General features: G+C 53.1%; 7 protein-coding genes across 7 annotated transcripts; 2 read left to right on the forward strand and 5 right to left on the reverse strand.

The window, feature by feature from the left end:
- Window positions 1–630: 630 nt before the first annotated feature.
- J4E84_009644 (uncharacterized protein) lies at window positions 631–1,293 on the reverse strand (the record flags this gene model as incomplete). Its single annotated transcript, XM_049392206.1, has 1 exon — window positions 631–1,293. One exon carries the CDS (start codon window positions 1,291–1,293, stop codon window positions 631–633), a length of 663 nt encoding a protein of 220 aa, XP_049239968.1.
- A 1,363-nt stretch (window positions 1,294–2,656) lies between these two features.
- On the reverse strand, window positions 2,657–3,097 carry J4E84_009645 (uncharacterized protein; the record flags this gene model as incomplete). The annotated part of the gene is made up of 1 exon (XM_049392207.1): window positions 2,657–3,097. The coding sequence occupies one exon, from the start codon at window positions 3,095–3,097 to the stop codon at window positions 2,657–2,659; it is 441 nt and encodes a 146-aa protein (XP_049239969.1).
- A 392-nt stretch (window positions 3,098–3,489) lies between these two features.
- Window positions 3,490–3,958, reverse strand: J4E84_009646 (uncharacterized protein; the record flags this gene model as incomplete). The annotated part of the gene is made up of 2 exons (XM_049392208.1): window positions 3,490–3,672; window positions 3,869–3,958. The coding sequence occupies 2 exons, from the start codon at window positions 3,956–3,958 to the stop codon at window positions 3,490–3,492; spliced, it is 273 nt and encodes a 90-aa protein (XP_049239970.1).
- Window positions 3,959–6,148: 2,190 nt separating this feature from the next.
- On the reverse strand, window positions 6,149–6,811 carry J4E84_009647 (uncharacterized protein; the record flags this gene model as incomplete). Its single annotated transcript, XM_049392209.1, has 1 exon — window positions 6,149–6,811. One exon carries the CDS (start codon window positions 6,809–6,811, stop codon window positions 6,149–6,151), a length of 663 nt encoding a protein of 220 aa, XP_049239971.1.
- A 757-nt stretch (window positions 6,812–7,568) lies between these two features.
- J4E84_009648 (uncharacterized protein) lies at window positions 7,569–8,710 on the reverse strand (the record flags this gene model as incomplete). Its single annotated transcript, XM_049392210.1, has 2 exons — window positions 7,569–8,649; window positions 8,703–8,710. 2 exons carry the CDS (start codon window positions 8,708–8,710, stop codon window positions 7,569–7,571), a joined length of 1,089 nt encoding a protein of 362 aa, XP_049239972.1.
- Window positions 8,711–9,324: 614 nt separating this feature from the next.
- J4E84_009649 (uncharacterized protein) lies at window positions 9,325–10,080 on the forward strand (the record flags this gene model as incomplete). The annotated part of the gene is made up of 2 exons (XM_049392211.1): window positions 9,325–9,905; window positions 9,957–10,080. 2 exons carry the CDS (start codon window positions 9,325–9,327, stop codon window positions 10,078–10,080), a joined length of 705 nt encoding a protein of 234 aa, XP_049239973.1.
- A 537-nt stretch (window positions 10,081–10,617) lies between these two features.
- On the forward strand, window positions 10,618–13,518 carry J4E84_009650 (uncharacterized protein; the record flags this gene model as incomplete). Its single annotated transcript, XM_049392212.1, has 2 exons — window positions 10,618–10,982; window positions 11,094–13,518. 2 exons carry the CDS (start codon window positions 10,618–10,620, stop codon window positions 13,516–13,518), a joined length of 2,790 nt encoding a protein of 929 aa, XP_049239974.1.
- Window positions 13,519–13,716: the final 198 nt, after the last annotated feature.

Consider the following 13,716-nt stretch of genomic DNA (forward strand, 5'->3'; position numbering starts at 1 on the left):
CTTCGCCTGCGCGGCGACATGCCTATTCTTCTGACTCCCAGCCTTTTGAAGCTTCGGCGCTGTATTTGGTGGCGCATTGCTAGCACTCCCTGAACCATTCTGAACGGTGAAACTGGGCTTGTCGATTTTTTCGCTGACTTTGGACTCGAGAAGTGGCCGTGCCGATAGTTCGGCCAACTCGACTGACTGAGAGGTTGAAGCCATGCTGACTATGTACACACGAGTGAGACAGATGCCTTATGTACTATCACCGTTGTAAGCTGACCTCACAATGTCAGACGTGTGCGACTGGGGGCAAGGCTGACTTTGCTCGCAAATACCCTATTGGTCGCTGCAGCGCGCGATCAGAATGTAATTAATGCTGGGTAACCTCAGAGCAAGGCTGTGGTTGGTTTTCGCAGGCTCAATATATCGACTTGGAAGCACAGCCTTCGCAATGAACGCAAGCAGCATCAGTCGTGAACCCAGAATCTGCCCGTTAGCTTCTTCTCGCCCTTGTGATTGGTTGCAACTTTATCAACTCTATGGTCCCCATAGTCGAGATAGGTTTATTATACTACTACATCTGGATCACGAAAACATAACATCACGAGCACATATCCATCGCTTGGTGTCCAGGACTGGTTTCTTTCACCAGGTGGACCATCCAAGCCTGATCGCCTCCTCCCACGGTTCATTCGTGACATTGTTTGTTGCGAGAAAGGACTTGAAGTACATGTCCTCGCCAATCGACTTGACATTGTGATTTTCCAAATGGCGTATTGTTAGTGGAAAGATGGCGATAGCCGGAAGAATGTCAGGTTCATCTGCCCCGTGGTCGAGCGAACTATACACATTCTGTGGAATAGGATCGAAGGAGATGCGACGTACAAACTGTTTGTCTATAGTCCAATCAGGTCCTCGGTAGATGTAGATAAGACCATGGTAATACTCGGTGTCCGGGTCTTCGATGTAACTTGGTACCAAGCCGGGTAGACTACCGGCACCGTTCTCACTGTCCATAGTGGACGACAACCCTAGTGTTTCGACCTGACGTGTATATTCTCCCCGGCTGCGCTTTTCCTCACGATAGTGGGCGATGCAGGCCTCGTCGGAATCCTCTGCATTTGGGACATGTAGGAAAAATAGCTCGAGGCGGAAGTGACAGAAGTTCTCCAGTAGGGAGCCTTCTCTGATCGCCTTGAAGAGCTCATATGGCTGAACATTGTCCGGGTTGACGTCCGGATGGGTGAAGTATATGGTGAAATTGTAAAGCGGTGGAAGAGGACACGAATCCAGGCCCTGGAACACCATGAGCGCGTTGTGCCTGAAAGGAAGAACATGAGTTATCCTGCGTGGGTGGCGAGCCACTCTGCGGCCTCCACGGGTTACGGGCATGGAGGGATCGGGTTGGGTAGAGCTGATGGTCGTAGTCTGATGAGGGTTATACGAGGTAGTGTTGGCGTGCACATGGACAGGTCACATGTCGGCTGGTTGAGCTACGTGCGCCAAGCGCAAATGAAATTGGACTCCTTCGTCCGGACCTTCTTGATTGCAACGCCCTCTGAATTCCATCACAAATTGTGTCTAGATAACTGCTCTGTGTGATCATGTACGATCCAAGCAGGCTGTATATGGGTTGTTGCCTAGATGATGGGTGACAGGCTGCCACTGGCGGGCAATTCGGGAGTAGCATGGTCGGCGCGCACGTCCGGCTTGTCGCCCAAGGCCTCTGAACCAAGACAGAGCTTCCGCTCCCGCAGCGACTACCGCCCGGATCAATCACGAAGTCCTTCCAAACTTATGTACCATGTTTTGACATCAGCAGATTGACCGTACTGCGCTAATTATGTGGTCCACTCCGAACCAATGCGATAGGAATACCCCCCGACAGCCGCTTCCAATGAGCTACACGACCAGTCGACATTCACACTTCCTCAGCGGTCACGTCCACATGAGCACCCGTGTAGGCATCTCTGCAATCGTATCGCAGCACATTTCCACACCCAGCGCATCTACGGACAAGCTCGTGAGAACCGCTCGACCGCGCGTCGCAATCCCGTCTATCGCCATGGGACTGCCTGGATCACAACTAGGGGCGGAGACACATTATATTGATACTTGGTCGACATGATCAAGTCCACCGAGTAGGTCCCTGCGAGAGCGACGCTGCCGAATCGAGACCGCGACTTGCTTTGAGGTGCGCTCAGTACCCTGCGCCTTGGGATGAGGCTGGAAGCGAAGCTGGTCGCGGCGAGGCGCGCATACAGCACATGCACGAGCGCCTATGGCATCAGCTCATCGCAGCGGTACGCAATCGTAGGCATGAAGCTCGGTCATGTCAAGGTTGCGAGTTCCCTGGATATACATAGTTCTGGTGGCTGGCCGCACGCATAAATCGACACGAGCACTGCGCTTCTGTCACAGAGACTGAAAGTACAAGGTTTCGAGACTCATTCGACGTCGATGCGTTGTCTGAAATGGCACTCGGAAGCATTGCTCATGTCATGACTTCGAAGGCTATTGACAGCTCTAGGACTTTGAGCGAAAGTACTCTGCTTCACTTTTCGCCGACCTTCCCAGTCATCGAATATGTCGCCATATACCCTCGTGTTGGCTTTCGGCATGGGCTCTCAAGACCATACTTAATGATTGATATATACTACGCCTTGTTGAGCTACCTAGAAGAATCCTCCTTCATGATCCACTCCTCACTAGTCGCATCATTGGTGACAACACCCGGCGAATCATAACCATCGCGCAGCTTCTCATCTCTGTTCACTGAGATACCAGACCCAGACACGGTGCCGATGCTAGCTTGTGGCACCTCTTTTCCGCCTGCAGCCCAAGCGCGGGCACCTCCCGCATGTTCCGCATCCGTGAACTCGTAATCTTCACCACGATCCGACGGCTTACCCGCGCCTAGCTTGAATAGTTTGGAGTCTCCAAACTGAAAGGGAGACTTGCGCCAGGATGCTCCGCCGGAATTCGCTGCGTTGCCGCCGTGTGCCGCCGATGGTCCAGCAAAGATTCCAGGAGCCATCATCGCTAGAAATGGACGGAGACAAGGTAGACAGCCGCTCATGATACCAACGTTGAACTCGATGCACAATGCCATAGTGACGCGAGACGCAACCCCTGCGAGAAGGCTATGTTAGCACGATGACACTCTATTGTGGAACGGTACTGCTCACATGTCGTATCCCATGTCTTGAAGTAATCCTGCGACCAAACGACCTTCAAGATGCCGCCGACGCATGTCAGGACGCCGAAAGAAAAAACCGCGACCAGATGCACGCGTTGTGATAGCGGCAACTTGACCTGCCACAGTGGCGCGACTGGCCAAAGGAACACCACAAAGTCCGACACTACATTGCAGATGCCGCTCGCGGTGAGCAATTGATGCGAGTCCAAACATACTTTGTCGATAATCGTGAAATCCCAGAGTGACTGGATTGGACTGGGACAGGAAAGTCAGTCAAGATCAAACATCAGCCCTGGGGTTATGACCTACACGCATTGCAGAATGTAGAGTGCCGACGAAATGACACCCCACAGAAGCTGGTACCCAATCATGGTCCAACAGAACAATTTGTTCGTGCGCGAGGGGAAGAGCTTCAGGTACGTCATACAGACGGAAAGCTTTGTGAGTGTCATAGAAGCATTGTACATTGTGACACTCGCAACGTTGTACTAGAAGCCATCAGTATGAATATTGAAACCAATGGTAATTGCTTACTTTTGCAGAGCTCACAAACGTCATCGGGTTCACATCATAGAGATGACGCCCAAGAGAGTTGGTGGTTGTAACTAATAAGCACACAGAAATCGCTAAGGCGAAGACCTATACATGTTAGATACATAACATGAGAGCGATGGGCAAACGTACGGCCGCGCCAACCATGATCCAGTCATCGGCTCCTACACCTGACTTCTGATTCGCTCGAACGTAGATTCTGCCAGCGACAAAAAGTACCATTGGGATGGTTGTCGCGTATATTGCAGCTTCGACACTGCCCCTTTGCGAGACTGGGTCAACATAGTTGGGTATTGGCCATGTTGCGATGATGGCTGGCGTGAGCGCGGTTCCAGAAGCCATGGTTATGCCAGGATCAAGGTTCGTGATATGGGTATGTTTGGACTTGTAGTGCCAGAATGTTTGGTTTGTGTCACAAAGTCAGAGGCCACGCGCACGGCACGTACACAGGAGTGTCGAGATTCCAAGACAACCCCCGGACTGAAGAGACAGTGAAGACTAAGTATCCCGGTGCAAGGTAGGGCTGACCTTGATTTCAGAACGCTTGCGGGTTCGGGTGTGTGGCTCAACCTTGCTCGACACGTCGTGACTGACACCGGATCTGACTCCGCCGTTAGACAGCGTGCTACGAACGCCATTTCATTAGTGCACGCCATCGTGCCCAGTACGCGAAAGTAACCTTCGAGTCGCCAATCAGTTTACCGTGATAGACGATCAGGCCTCCTCTTTGCACCGATTTCAAGTTCACGGGCTTTTGCATGATTGCCATCTAACCACGTTATTAGTAGATCAGTGCGTCAGCGATCGGCTTGTGGGTAGTGTATTCACTTGCAGCAACTACTGCAACTAGTGTCCCCTTTTCAAGAACTGTTCGGAGCATTTAGTCTGTGGGGGGATGTACCTGGCAATACACGATACATTTTCATTTGTGAGAGTCGAGTCGTCGTCATATCATACGTATGCAGCAGTACAAACAACGAAGAATAGAGCGCACCAATCTCTATAACGTGACAGGTCTCATCGACAATCACAAAACAGTATAGTCAAAACATATGCATATCCCTAGGCATGCTTGCAGCCGGTTGCCCTCATCTCTCGCGCCATCTTGTACAGATATCATCGAGTTGCGGCCTCGCCAATCGGACTCGGGCCCGTGAGCGTGTGGATATGCGTGAAATCTCCGTTCCACGGTCCGGTGCACCTTAATAGCCCGCTGTCTAGGCTGGTACCTGACGCTAACTCACCTGAAACACATGCGGGTCATCTAAGCCGCCACAAGTCGAAGCACACAAACGAGCTGTATGACATGCTCTTGGGACTGTCCATCATGTTTGTCGCGTGCGAAGGAGCTCTCCGTAGTCGCATGGTTACTAAGTTCGTGCCCGTGATGGAGCACTGCGATAGGAACCTAGGTGTTATTGGCCCCTGGGTGAATTCGACTGCTCGCATTCCCTACCCAGGTGATCAAACCTAGCAACTTACAACCCACTCGCAACATCCGTCTGCGAGTCAAGAAGCGCGCGATTTCGGTATGAAAACCTGGTAACGCGCAGAATGCTTATCGCGCATAACAGCTACCTAGTGGCTAGGTGCAACGCCCCCGCTCCCGCAATCCCCGCGGCGCTCTTTCCGATTAGGTCGCATACAAGTTTGCGGTTTCCCCGATCTATACTTTTCTTTAGTCGCCGACATGCTGGATGATAATATCCCTTTGCAACCCCCGCAATCACGATATTAGGCAATGAGGTGCTGGTATGGGGGGCCTTGGGCCGTCAACTCTGCTTAGGCTATGCTGTGTGGTTGCCTCCCAAAGTTGGACCCTCGAACTGTCACTGGACACTGAGACGGGCTGATGTCCTTCCCTGACAAACACCTTGGACCTACCGTTGAGCCCGTGTAGGTCTTTTGAGAGATTTTCATACCGAGTGGCACATGGGAGGACACTAAGACGACAAAAGAACACGATGCGTTCAAGGCCGTCGAACAGCAAGCCACCGCTAGCACGACTCAACACTGCGATAGGTCGCTTGCGATCTACATACACCTTGGGTATCACCGCATGAGCAGCCGAACTTAGGACCTGCTGAGCACTCTCGCCGCAAGATACTCATTCAGGGCTACAGTAGTCTCAGGCGATCTCTGGTACACCTGATATGCACCAAGCGCAGTGTAACACTTCACCAGCTGGACTGACCATTTGCCGCTGCGGTTCACTGGAATCGATCCTTGATTTATAGTGTGTAGCAAAGTAGACTTCCAACGTACGAGCAATAGCTTCGAAGCGGTCAACCCAGATTTGAGCTACGTGAACCATGCTGCGCAGTTGAAGCTACCTGCTTGTACTTCTTCCTAGCTGCTCTTTCCTATACCATCCAAGGAAACCCTCCTATCTCCATGCCGTACATCCACCGTTCAACGAGCATCGTCATGCTCGCTTGAAACTCTCACCTTCCGTTCAAAAGCGTCCCCATTACTGATATCCTGGCCCTTCTGTTCCATCTCTTCCGCATCCTCCAGTTCCACACCCTTGAAGACATACGACCCCATACAAACAATAAAACCTGCCAATTCAAGACACACTCCCTGCACCGTGCGAAAGTGAACGTGTAGCATCGTATCCCAATCCGCAGGACCAAAATGCGCCCAATGCAGGCGCAGTGAATGTGTAAGAATGAAGATGTCGAAAACGACGAGAAACAGACCAGGTATATACGCGTAGCGCCACGGAATGAGCTTAGCGATACCTCGGAGGACTTTGTTTGTGCGCTTTGCAGAATCGGTCATGACTATGTGCTTCCCTCTCACATCTGGGAACTGCAGGTCCCTGAAGGTAAGCCAGATCACACAGAGATGGGCGCCGGCTTGAGACACCCAGAACCCAAATACGAGGACGAGCCAGATCAAGAACTTGTAGTATCCGCCTGGGTCCTGGTGCGTGAACACCGTGTGCAATGCGTGGCCGAAAGTGAAGAAACCGAGCAGCAGGATGTACAGGCCGGGTATGTAGAGGTAGCGGAAGGGAATGCGATAGAGGACTTGGAACGTTACGCTGTTTGTTGTTGAGGTGTCGTCCATCTTCTAATGCGTGTAGATGTGTTGTAGATGCGTGGTGGCCGTGTCGTGTATTCTGGTAGATAGATGGTCGCCACTCCGGATGTGACGGCACAGTGATCCGAGGAAGTCATGCGAGCTGTGCCGCATAGCCTCGTCGAAGACGATAATTAGTATGGCAAACGGCGGCCGAAGGCACGTCTTGCAAGCTAACCGGTAAGACGCTATCAATTGGTTTATTCCGCACCCGATTGTAACTGCCACCTGACAGAGTCAGTGCGACTCAGCTCACTGAACGATGTGGCGACCAGTCTCACGAACGCAAGATTGTCGGCCAGCCTGAGGTCCCTGCAGTCATCAGCAAGCAGTCTATATGAGGATTCAGAACCTGTCTCATGCGATCTTAACACCACCGCTATGCGTTGATTAACAACGGTACAAAGATGGCTGAAGTCAAGATGATGTAGCGACACTGCGCACTTGCTCTTCCTATCCAGCACAACGCGTTTGGGACTGTAGAGACAGGGGTACAATCGCGCAGCCTTGCTTCTCGAACTGGTCAGCGAATGTTCGAATTAGGAATGGATAATGGAAAGTCCAAGTTTGGTAGCGATGAAGTGCAAGATGCTCAACTAGGATGGAAATTCGATTGTTTAGAGGCCGAGCTCATTTCTGACGACACTCTCATAATCGTAGTATGTTGAGCCTAATGAATGGTAATAGGACACCAAACGAGTTGCCCGTAATGATCTGCACTCGTATGTAGTGCAGTGACTCGCTTCTAGATGAAAGCCTTCTGGAGCTCCTCGTTCCGCCGATCACGGTGTCTGTGGCGGTCTCCATCGCGTTCCCTACTCTTACTATGAGCTCGTCGCTTGTCGCTGCGATGCGAAGACCTATGCTCGTGCCTTTCACGGCTACGACTCGGGCTCCTATGGCGATGCTTCTGGCGCGAGGATGAGCAGGCCTCCTTCTTGGGCGTCTGATGCTCGTCTTCGTCCACTTCCCGCCTCTTCCTTTTAAGATGCCGACTCCTCCTCTCCTCTCGCTCCTGGGCTGACCGAAGCTCCATTAGCTCACGGTCGCGTTCTGCAGCCCATTGCTTCCTATCCTGCTTCGACTTCTTCAGCTGTGTCTGTGCTTTCTGCATGAATGCGAAGGGGTCGTTCGTGGATATGCGCGCCTGCTCCCGTTCTTTGCGACGCGGGTCCTCGTTACCCCAGACGTCTTTATTGGCGAAACCTTCATAGAGTGCCAAGTCCTGTTTGTCTCCAGTGGCGGGTGCAGGCTTTTGTACGGCAGCGTACCAGGGTCGGTCGATGCCACCCCTTCCCGCGGCATTGGAGAAGCGCATTGTGAATTGGTCTTCGATGGCCTTTTCTTTCTTGCGTTTCTCCTTCTCAGCGTCCGCATACTTCTCACGTTTGATAGCCTCCTTCATGTCCACCGGGAACAAGTCAATGTGACCGGTATGGTCCTCCAGCGGCGCATCGGATGCGGTGCTCCGTAGCTTCAGCACTTTCGCGTCTTTTGCCTCATCCTCAGGCCGAGCCGTGATAGACTTGGCCATGCGTATATCTGCATCGGTATGATCCTCACCCGCAAGCCTCCTCCTCTTTCTGTCATGGCCGCGTTCATCTGTCTTGCCTGAGCGCCTTGATGCTGGCGCCTTGTTGGGTTCTTCTGTTGGCAGTGGTGGGGGCGTCCGGCCTCGAAGGATGGCGGCACGTCGCTCAGCGTCGAGCTCTTGCTTGCGCTGGTCATCAGCGGCTTCGCGGGCGGCAGCAGCGGCTTCGTCGGCCTTGACCCGCGCGATGTTGTCCGAGTTGTAGACGTTCCATGACTTCTTGCCTAGCAGATGCCTATGAGATTGTAAGCGATTGTGGTGCAAAAAGCGTGGTGATGGGATATTTACAGAGGCATGGCGACGAATCTCAAGGATACGAAATCAGAGAGTGAAGTGCGCCGCACATGGTCGGACTCGCAGGCTTCTTAACTGTGGGCAGCGAGGTCGGGCGCGGAAACATCGCGGTACCCGTCGACGCGAACGGGAGCTGCCTTGCATTAGCGTCAAGCGGGGAGGGCAAGCGCAAACCATGGTGCCTGCCTTCATCCCAGCTCCCCCACACTGCTATTGGCATAGACCAAACAGGTAACTGGGGCTTTTTCCAGATTCATCGCGTTCACCGTGTCGATCTGGTCTCGTTCTCCTGAGCCAACGCTTGCAGCAATTGTGTCGTTGCTTCTTCCTAGCGTGCGCCCACTCGCGGAAGGTTCTCCCAACCTCTCTGGGCGCGTCGTCTAGACCTCTGCATGAGCTCCCAAGACGCGATCCCTGCCTACATAACAGGACGTGTAAGACCATGTACTACTTGCAACTAAAACTTTGCTGAAGACGCCGTCATCCACACCAATGCTTGCATCCTCGTTCGGTACATCCTAACTAATCGTTGATCGTTGCTTTTTGGCTCGACTTGATCCTACGGCACTCCTCTTCCGAAACGGAGACTTTAGACGAAAAGCACTTCACCTTCACCATGCCAACCTGGCTCGTTCACGGCTTTCGGTGGCCCCGCGCCCAAATTCGGATCCATGTCATTCTGCAGAATCTCGACGATGCTGCACCAGAATGGCTGATGGCTCCTGCCACCACGGCTTGCTTGATGCAGAACTTCAAGACTCAATGGCCCCAAGAGATGGCTGCGCTACCTGACTTACGCTTCATCGAACAGTACGATCCCGATGATGTTACCGTAAAGGATCAACCATACGCATATGTGTGCGATGTTGTGCATGAGATCAGACTCGGAGCAGATGTGGAGGAGATGAGGGGAGCGGGGCTGGGAGATGACCAGTGGGCGGCCATTGCAGACCTCCGGGACAAGGTGGCGCCAGGAGAGAAATTGGGGTGGTTCGTAGTAGTCAATGGCGATGTCGAGAGATGGGCTCCGCCGCTGGAAGAAGAAGACGACGACATAACCCCAGAAGCCAGCCATGTATCAAGTCACAGGAGCAGCATGGCACAGTCGGATTCAACCCGCAACAAGGAACAAGAACGCCCTTCTTCCAGTCGGAGTTTCAAGAAGTGGTTTGGAGGGAAGTTGAGGAAAACGAAGAGGTAAGATGAGCCATAACAAGATTGGTGCAGACGTATGCTGACCTGTTGTAGCGGAAGGAACCTGAGAGGCGATACACCAGAGGAGCCGGTTCCACCATTACCGCCAATGTCACCCCGCTATGCCCTTCAAGCTTCAAACGGAAAGGCGCCCGCACAGAAGAAGACGGCATCGTAATTGCTGATGATAGACGAGTTGATGAGCATGGTGTATCACGTGGTAACCAATAGATACGCGTGTGGTTGCTGGAATACCTAGGTACTATTTCGCGCAGCAGTTTGTAGTCAGAATACAGATAGTTCTTTTATTCTGTCTCCAACCGACGGCCTGGGCACGCAGCTAGCTGTAGCAAGGCTTACTCATAGCCATTGTGCGTGTCTCTTACTGTGTGTGCCCGTCGCAAACTCACCTTTTGGGTTAGCGTTGGCTGAGCTTCCGCGCACGTGACATGCGATTGCCTAGCTCAAATTATTATCCAAGTCGCGACCAACGACTCAGACACGCCGCCTCGGCACCACTGCCACACAATTTACTGCTGATTTTACCAGGGAATTTCTCGCTCGCGACCACCGAGTCTCCCCCTGTACCACCGCCATAGTTTCCGTTCGACCGCTGCTCCGTCCCACGTCGTAAACCTTGCGCAACTTGCGCCGCGCTCCAGCCAGAGCCTGCAACCACCGCTTCTGGTCAACACCCCCCAAAACCACCGCCAAGATGAGTCGACGCGACTTCCTGTCGATGCCCGCGCCCGAGAACTATGTGGCTGGTCTCGGAAGAGGAGCCACTGGCTTCACAACGCGAAGCGATCTCGGTCCCGCGCGGGAGGGTCCCTCGGAGGAGCAGATGAAGGAGATGCTAGCAAAGCGTGCAGCATCGCTAGGCCAGGCAGCTCCCTCGGCGTATGGTGTCACCGAAAAGAAGGAGGAAGAGAGGGATGAAGAGGAGGATCGATTTCAAGATCCCGACAATGAAGTCGGTCTCTTCTCAAGCGGCATGAACTACGACAAGGACGATGACGAGGCAGACCGCATATACCAGGAGGTGGACGAGAAGATGGACAAGCGACGCAGAGCTAGAAGGTTAGTACCCCCACTTTCATTTACCCTATGCCCCTTCCCCTCCCCTCTATCGTTATTATCGAAGTATTCATCGTGTGTTTTTCCACGAACAGATACCGATGTCCGCCCTAGGGAAGCTCGCGAGCAACAAGAACGAGACGAATACGAACGAAACAACCCCAAGATCCAGCTCCAGTTTGCCGATCTAAAACGAGCCCTCGGCGGCGTATCCGAAGAAGAATGGGCAGCGCTGCCTGAGGTGGGAGATATGACGGGTAAAGCGAAGCGTGCACGTGAAGCTCGACTGGCGAATTCGAGGTCGTACGCTGTTCCGGACAGTGTTCTTGCTGCGGCATCGAAGAGCGGAGAGCTTGATACCACGATATCGTCTGACGCTGACGGCATGACGACGAATCTCGCAAGTATCGGAGCTGCCCAACTGTCTGCCTTGACTGTACGGCTCGACACAGCAGCAAGCGCCCCTGGCACACAAACCACAACGACCTCTGGAACCTCGACGTCTGTGGACCCCAAGGGATACATGACGGCGCTCAACAAAAAGGAAGCTATGGGCGAGGAAGTTCCAGTTGAGGACATCAACCGCGCGCGCGTACTGCTAGAATCGGCTGTCAAGACTAACGTACACAATGGTCCGGGATACGTTGCGTTGGCGCGACTCGAAGAAGTGGCCGGGAAAGTTCACACAGCCAAAAAGGTCATCGCTCGCGGGTGCGAACTTTGTCCCAAATCGATAGTCGTTTGGGAGGAAGCGATCAGGCTGAACAAGGACAATCTCCACAACGCCAAGATCATTGCTGCCAATGGCATCAAACAGAATCCCAAGGCCGTGAAGTTGTGGCAAGCCGCAATCGATCTAGAACAGACTCCGGCGTCTAGGAAAAAGGTTACTCGTCAAGCTCTAGACCACAACCCTCAAAGTGTTGAGCTGTGGAAGACCCTTATCAACGACACGGAAGAGCTGGACGCGGTCCGCTTACTGTTCGCCAAAGCTACAGATACTGTACCTCTTTCTGAGGAATTGTGGATTTCATATGCCAGGGTCTCTGAGCCGGAAGATGCGCAGCAGATTCTCAACAAGGCTCGCAAAGCTATTCCCACCAGCTGGGCAATCTGGATCCATGCCTGTAGACTGCAAGAAGAGCTAGGCAAAGTGGACATGCTGGACATGATCATGACGCGAGCTGTCAAGTCCCTGATCAAGGAGAACGCTATGATCAAGCGTGAAGAGTGGCTCTCTCAAGCTGAGATATGTGAGGAACAAGGAAACACTGGCACAGCTGCTGCTATCATCAAAGCGACTGTGGGCTGGGGTCTTGACGAAGACGACGAGCGTCGAGACGTCTGGCTCGAAGATGCCAGGAGTGTCCTCAACAGGAACAAGCCGGAAACAGCCAGAGCCATTCTCGGTTTTGCTGTCGCTATCTTCCCATACAGTACGACGGTTTGGCACGCGTCCACCGATCTCGAAAAGCATCATGGTACAACAGATACCCTCCTCAGTGTCCTAGAGCGAGCAGTTAATGCCTGTCCCAACTCGGAGTCGCTGTGGCTGCAATATGCTCGAGAGATGTGGCAGTCAGGGAACCCTGAAGGTGCTCGCCAAGTTCTGGGTAGAAGTTTCGAAGCTCTACCAGGCAACGAAATGCTGTACACTCGCGCTGTTGACTTCGAGGTCGACGCTGGTAACTACGAGCAGGCACGGAGCTTCCTGCAGATCGCCCGTGAATCAGCTGCTACCGACCGCATTTACATGAAGTCCGCCGTCCTAGAACGACAACTGGAGAACTACGAGACGGCAATCGACATCTGCAATCAAGGTCTGCAGAACTGGCCCGGTAGCTGGAAACTACACGCCATAAAGGGGCAAGTCTATGAGCAGCTGTCGAAGCTTCCGGAAGCTCATGAGGCATTCAACATTGGCACACGTGCCGCACCAAAGGCACCCGTCTTGTATATCCTCCTTTCCCGGTTACAAGTAAAGCAAGGTGCAGTCGTCAAGGCCAGATCAACACTAGACCGTGGTCGCCAACAGAACCCCAAGAGCGCAGAAATTCTCCTAGAGCAAGTCCGTCTCGAGCGCCGTGCGAACAACACAAGCGCCGCCCAACAGCTCATGGCTGGCGCTTTGCAGCAATGCCCCAACTCAGGCCTCTTATGGGCCGAAAAGATCATGCACCTCGAAGGCCGCACCCAGCGTAAACCCCGCGCCCTCGAAGCCATCAAGAAGGTCGAAAAAGACCCTCTCCTCTTCGTAGTCGTCGCCCGCATCTTCTGGGGCGAGCGCCGTCTCGACAAGGCCGCAACGTGGTTCGTCAAAGCCGTCACTCTTGACAGCGACTACGGCGATGCTTGGGTCTGGTACTACAAGTTCCTGGAACAACACGGCACGGAGGAGAAGAAGGAGGAGGCGTTGAGTAAGGCTGCTATGGCGGAACCGAAGCATGGTGAGATCTGGCAGAGCGTGGCGAAGGATCCGAAGAATGCGAGGAAGAGTGTCGAGGAGATTTTGAAGATTGCGGCGGCGAAGGCGGAGTAGAATGTCGCGGTTGAGGGAATATTTTATGAGTAGGTCTGTTTTTGGAAGATTTAACGACTCAGCAATTCTGAAACTATTGAGATATTTAGCAAAAACCCCCCATTTTGCTAGGGTAGGATCGCGAGGTGTCTTGACACATGGTCCCCATCGTGGGATTCTCTCTTCTGTAGGCCTTTTGAACGCATTTGGTTCTAGTCA

Source organism: Alternaria hordeiaustralica, assembly GCF_023758085.1.
Source record: "Alternaria hordeiaustralica strain BMP 2776 chromosome Unknown scaffold_31, whole genome shotgun sequence".
Lineage (NCBI taxonomy): Eukaryota > Fungi > Ascomycota > Dothideomycetes > Pleosporales > Pleosporaceae > Alternaria > Alternaria hordeiaustralica.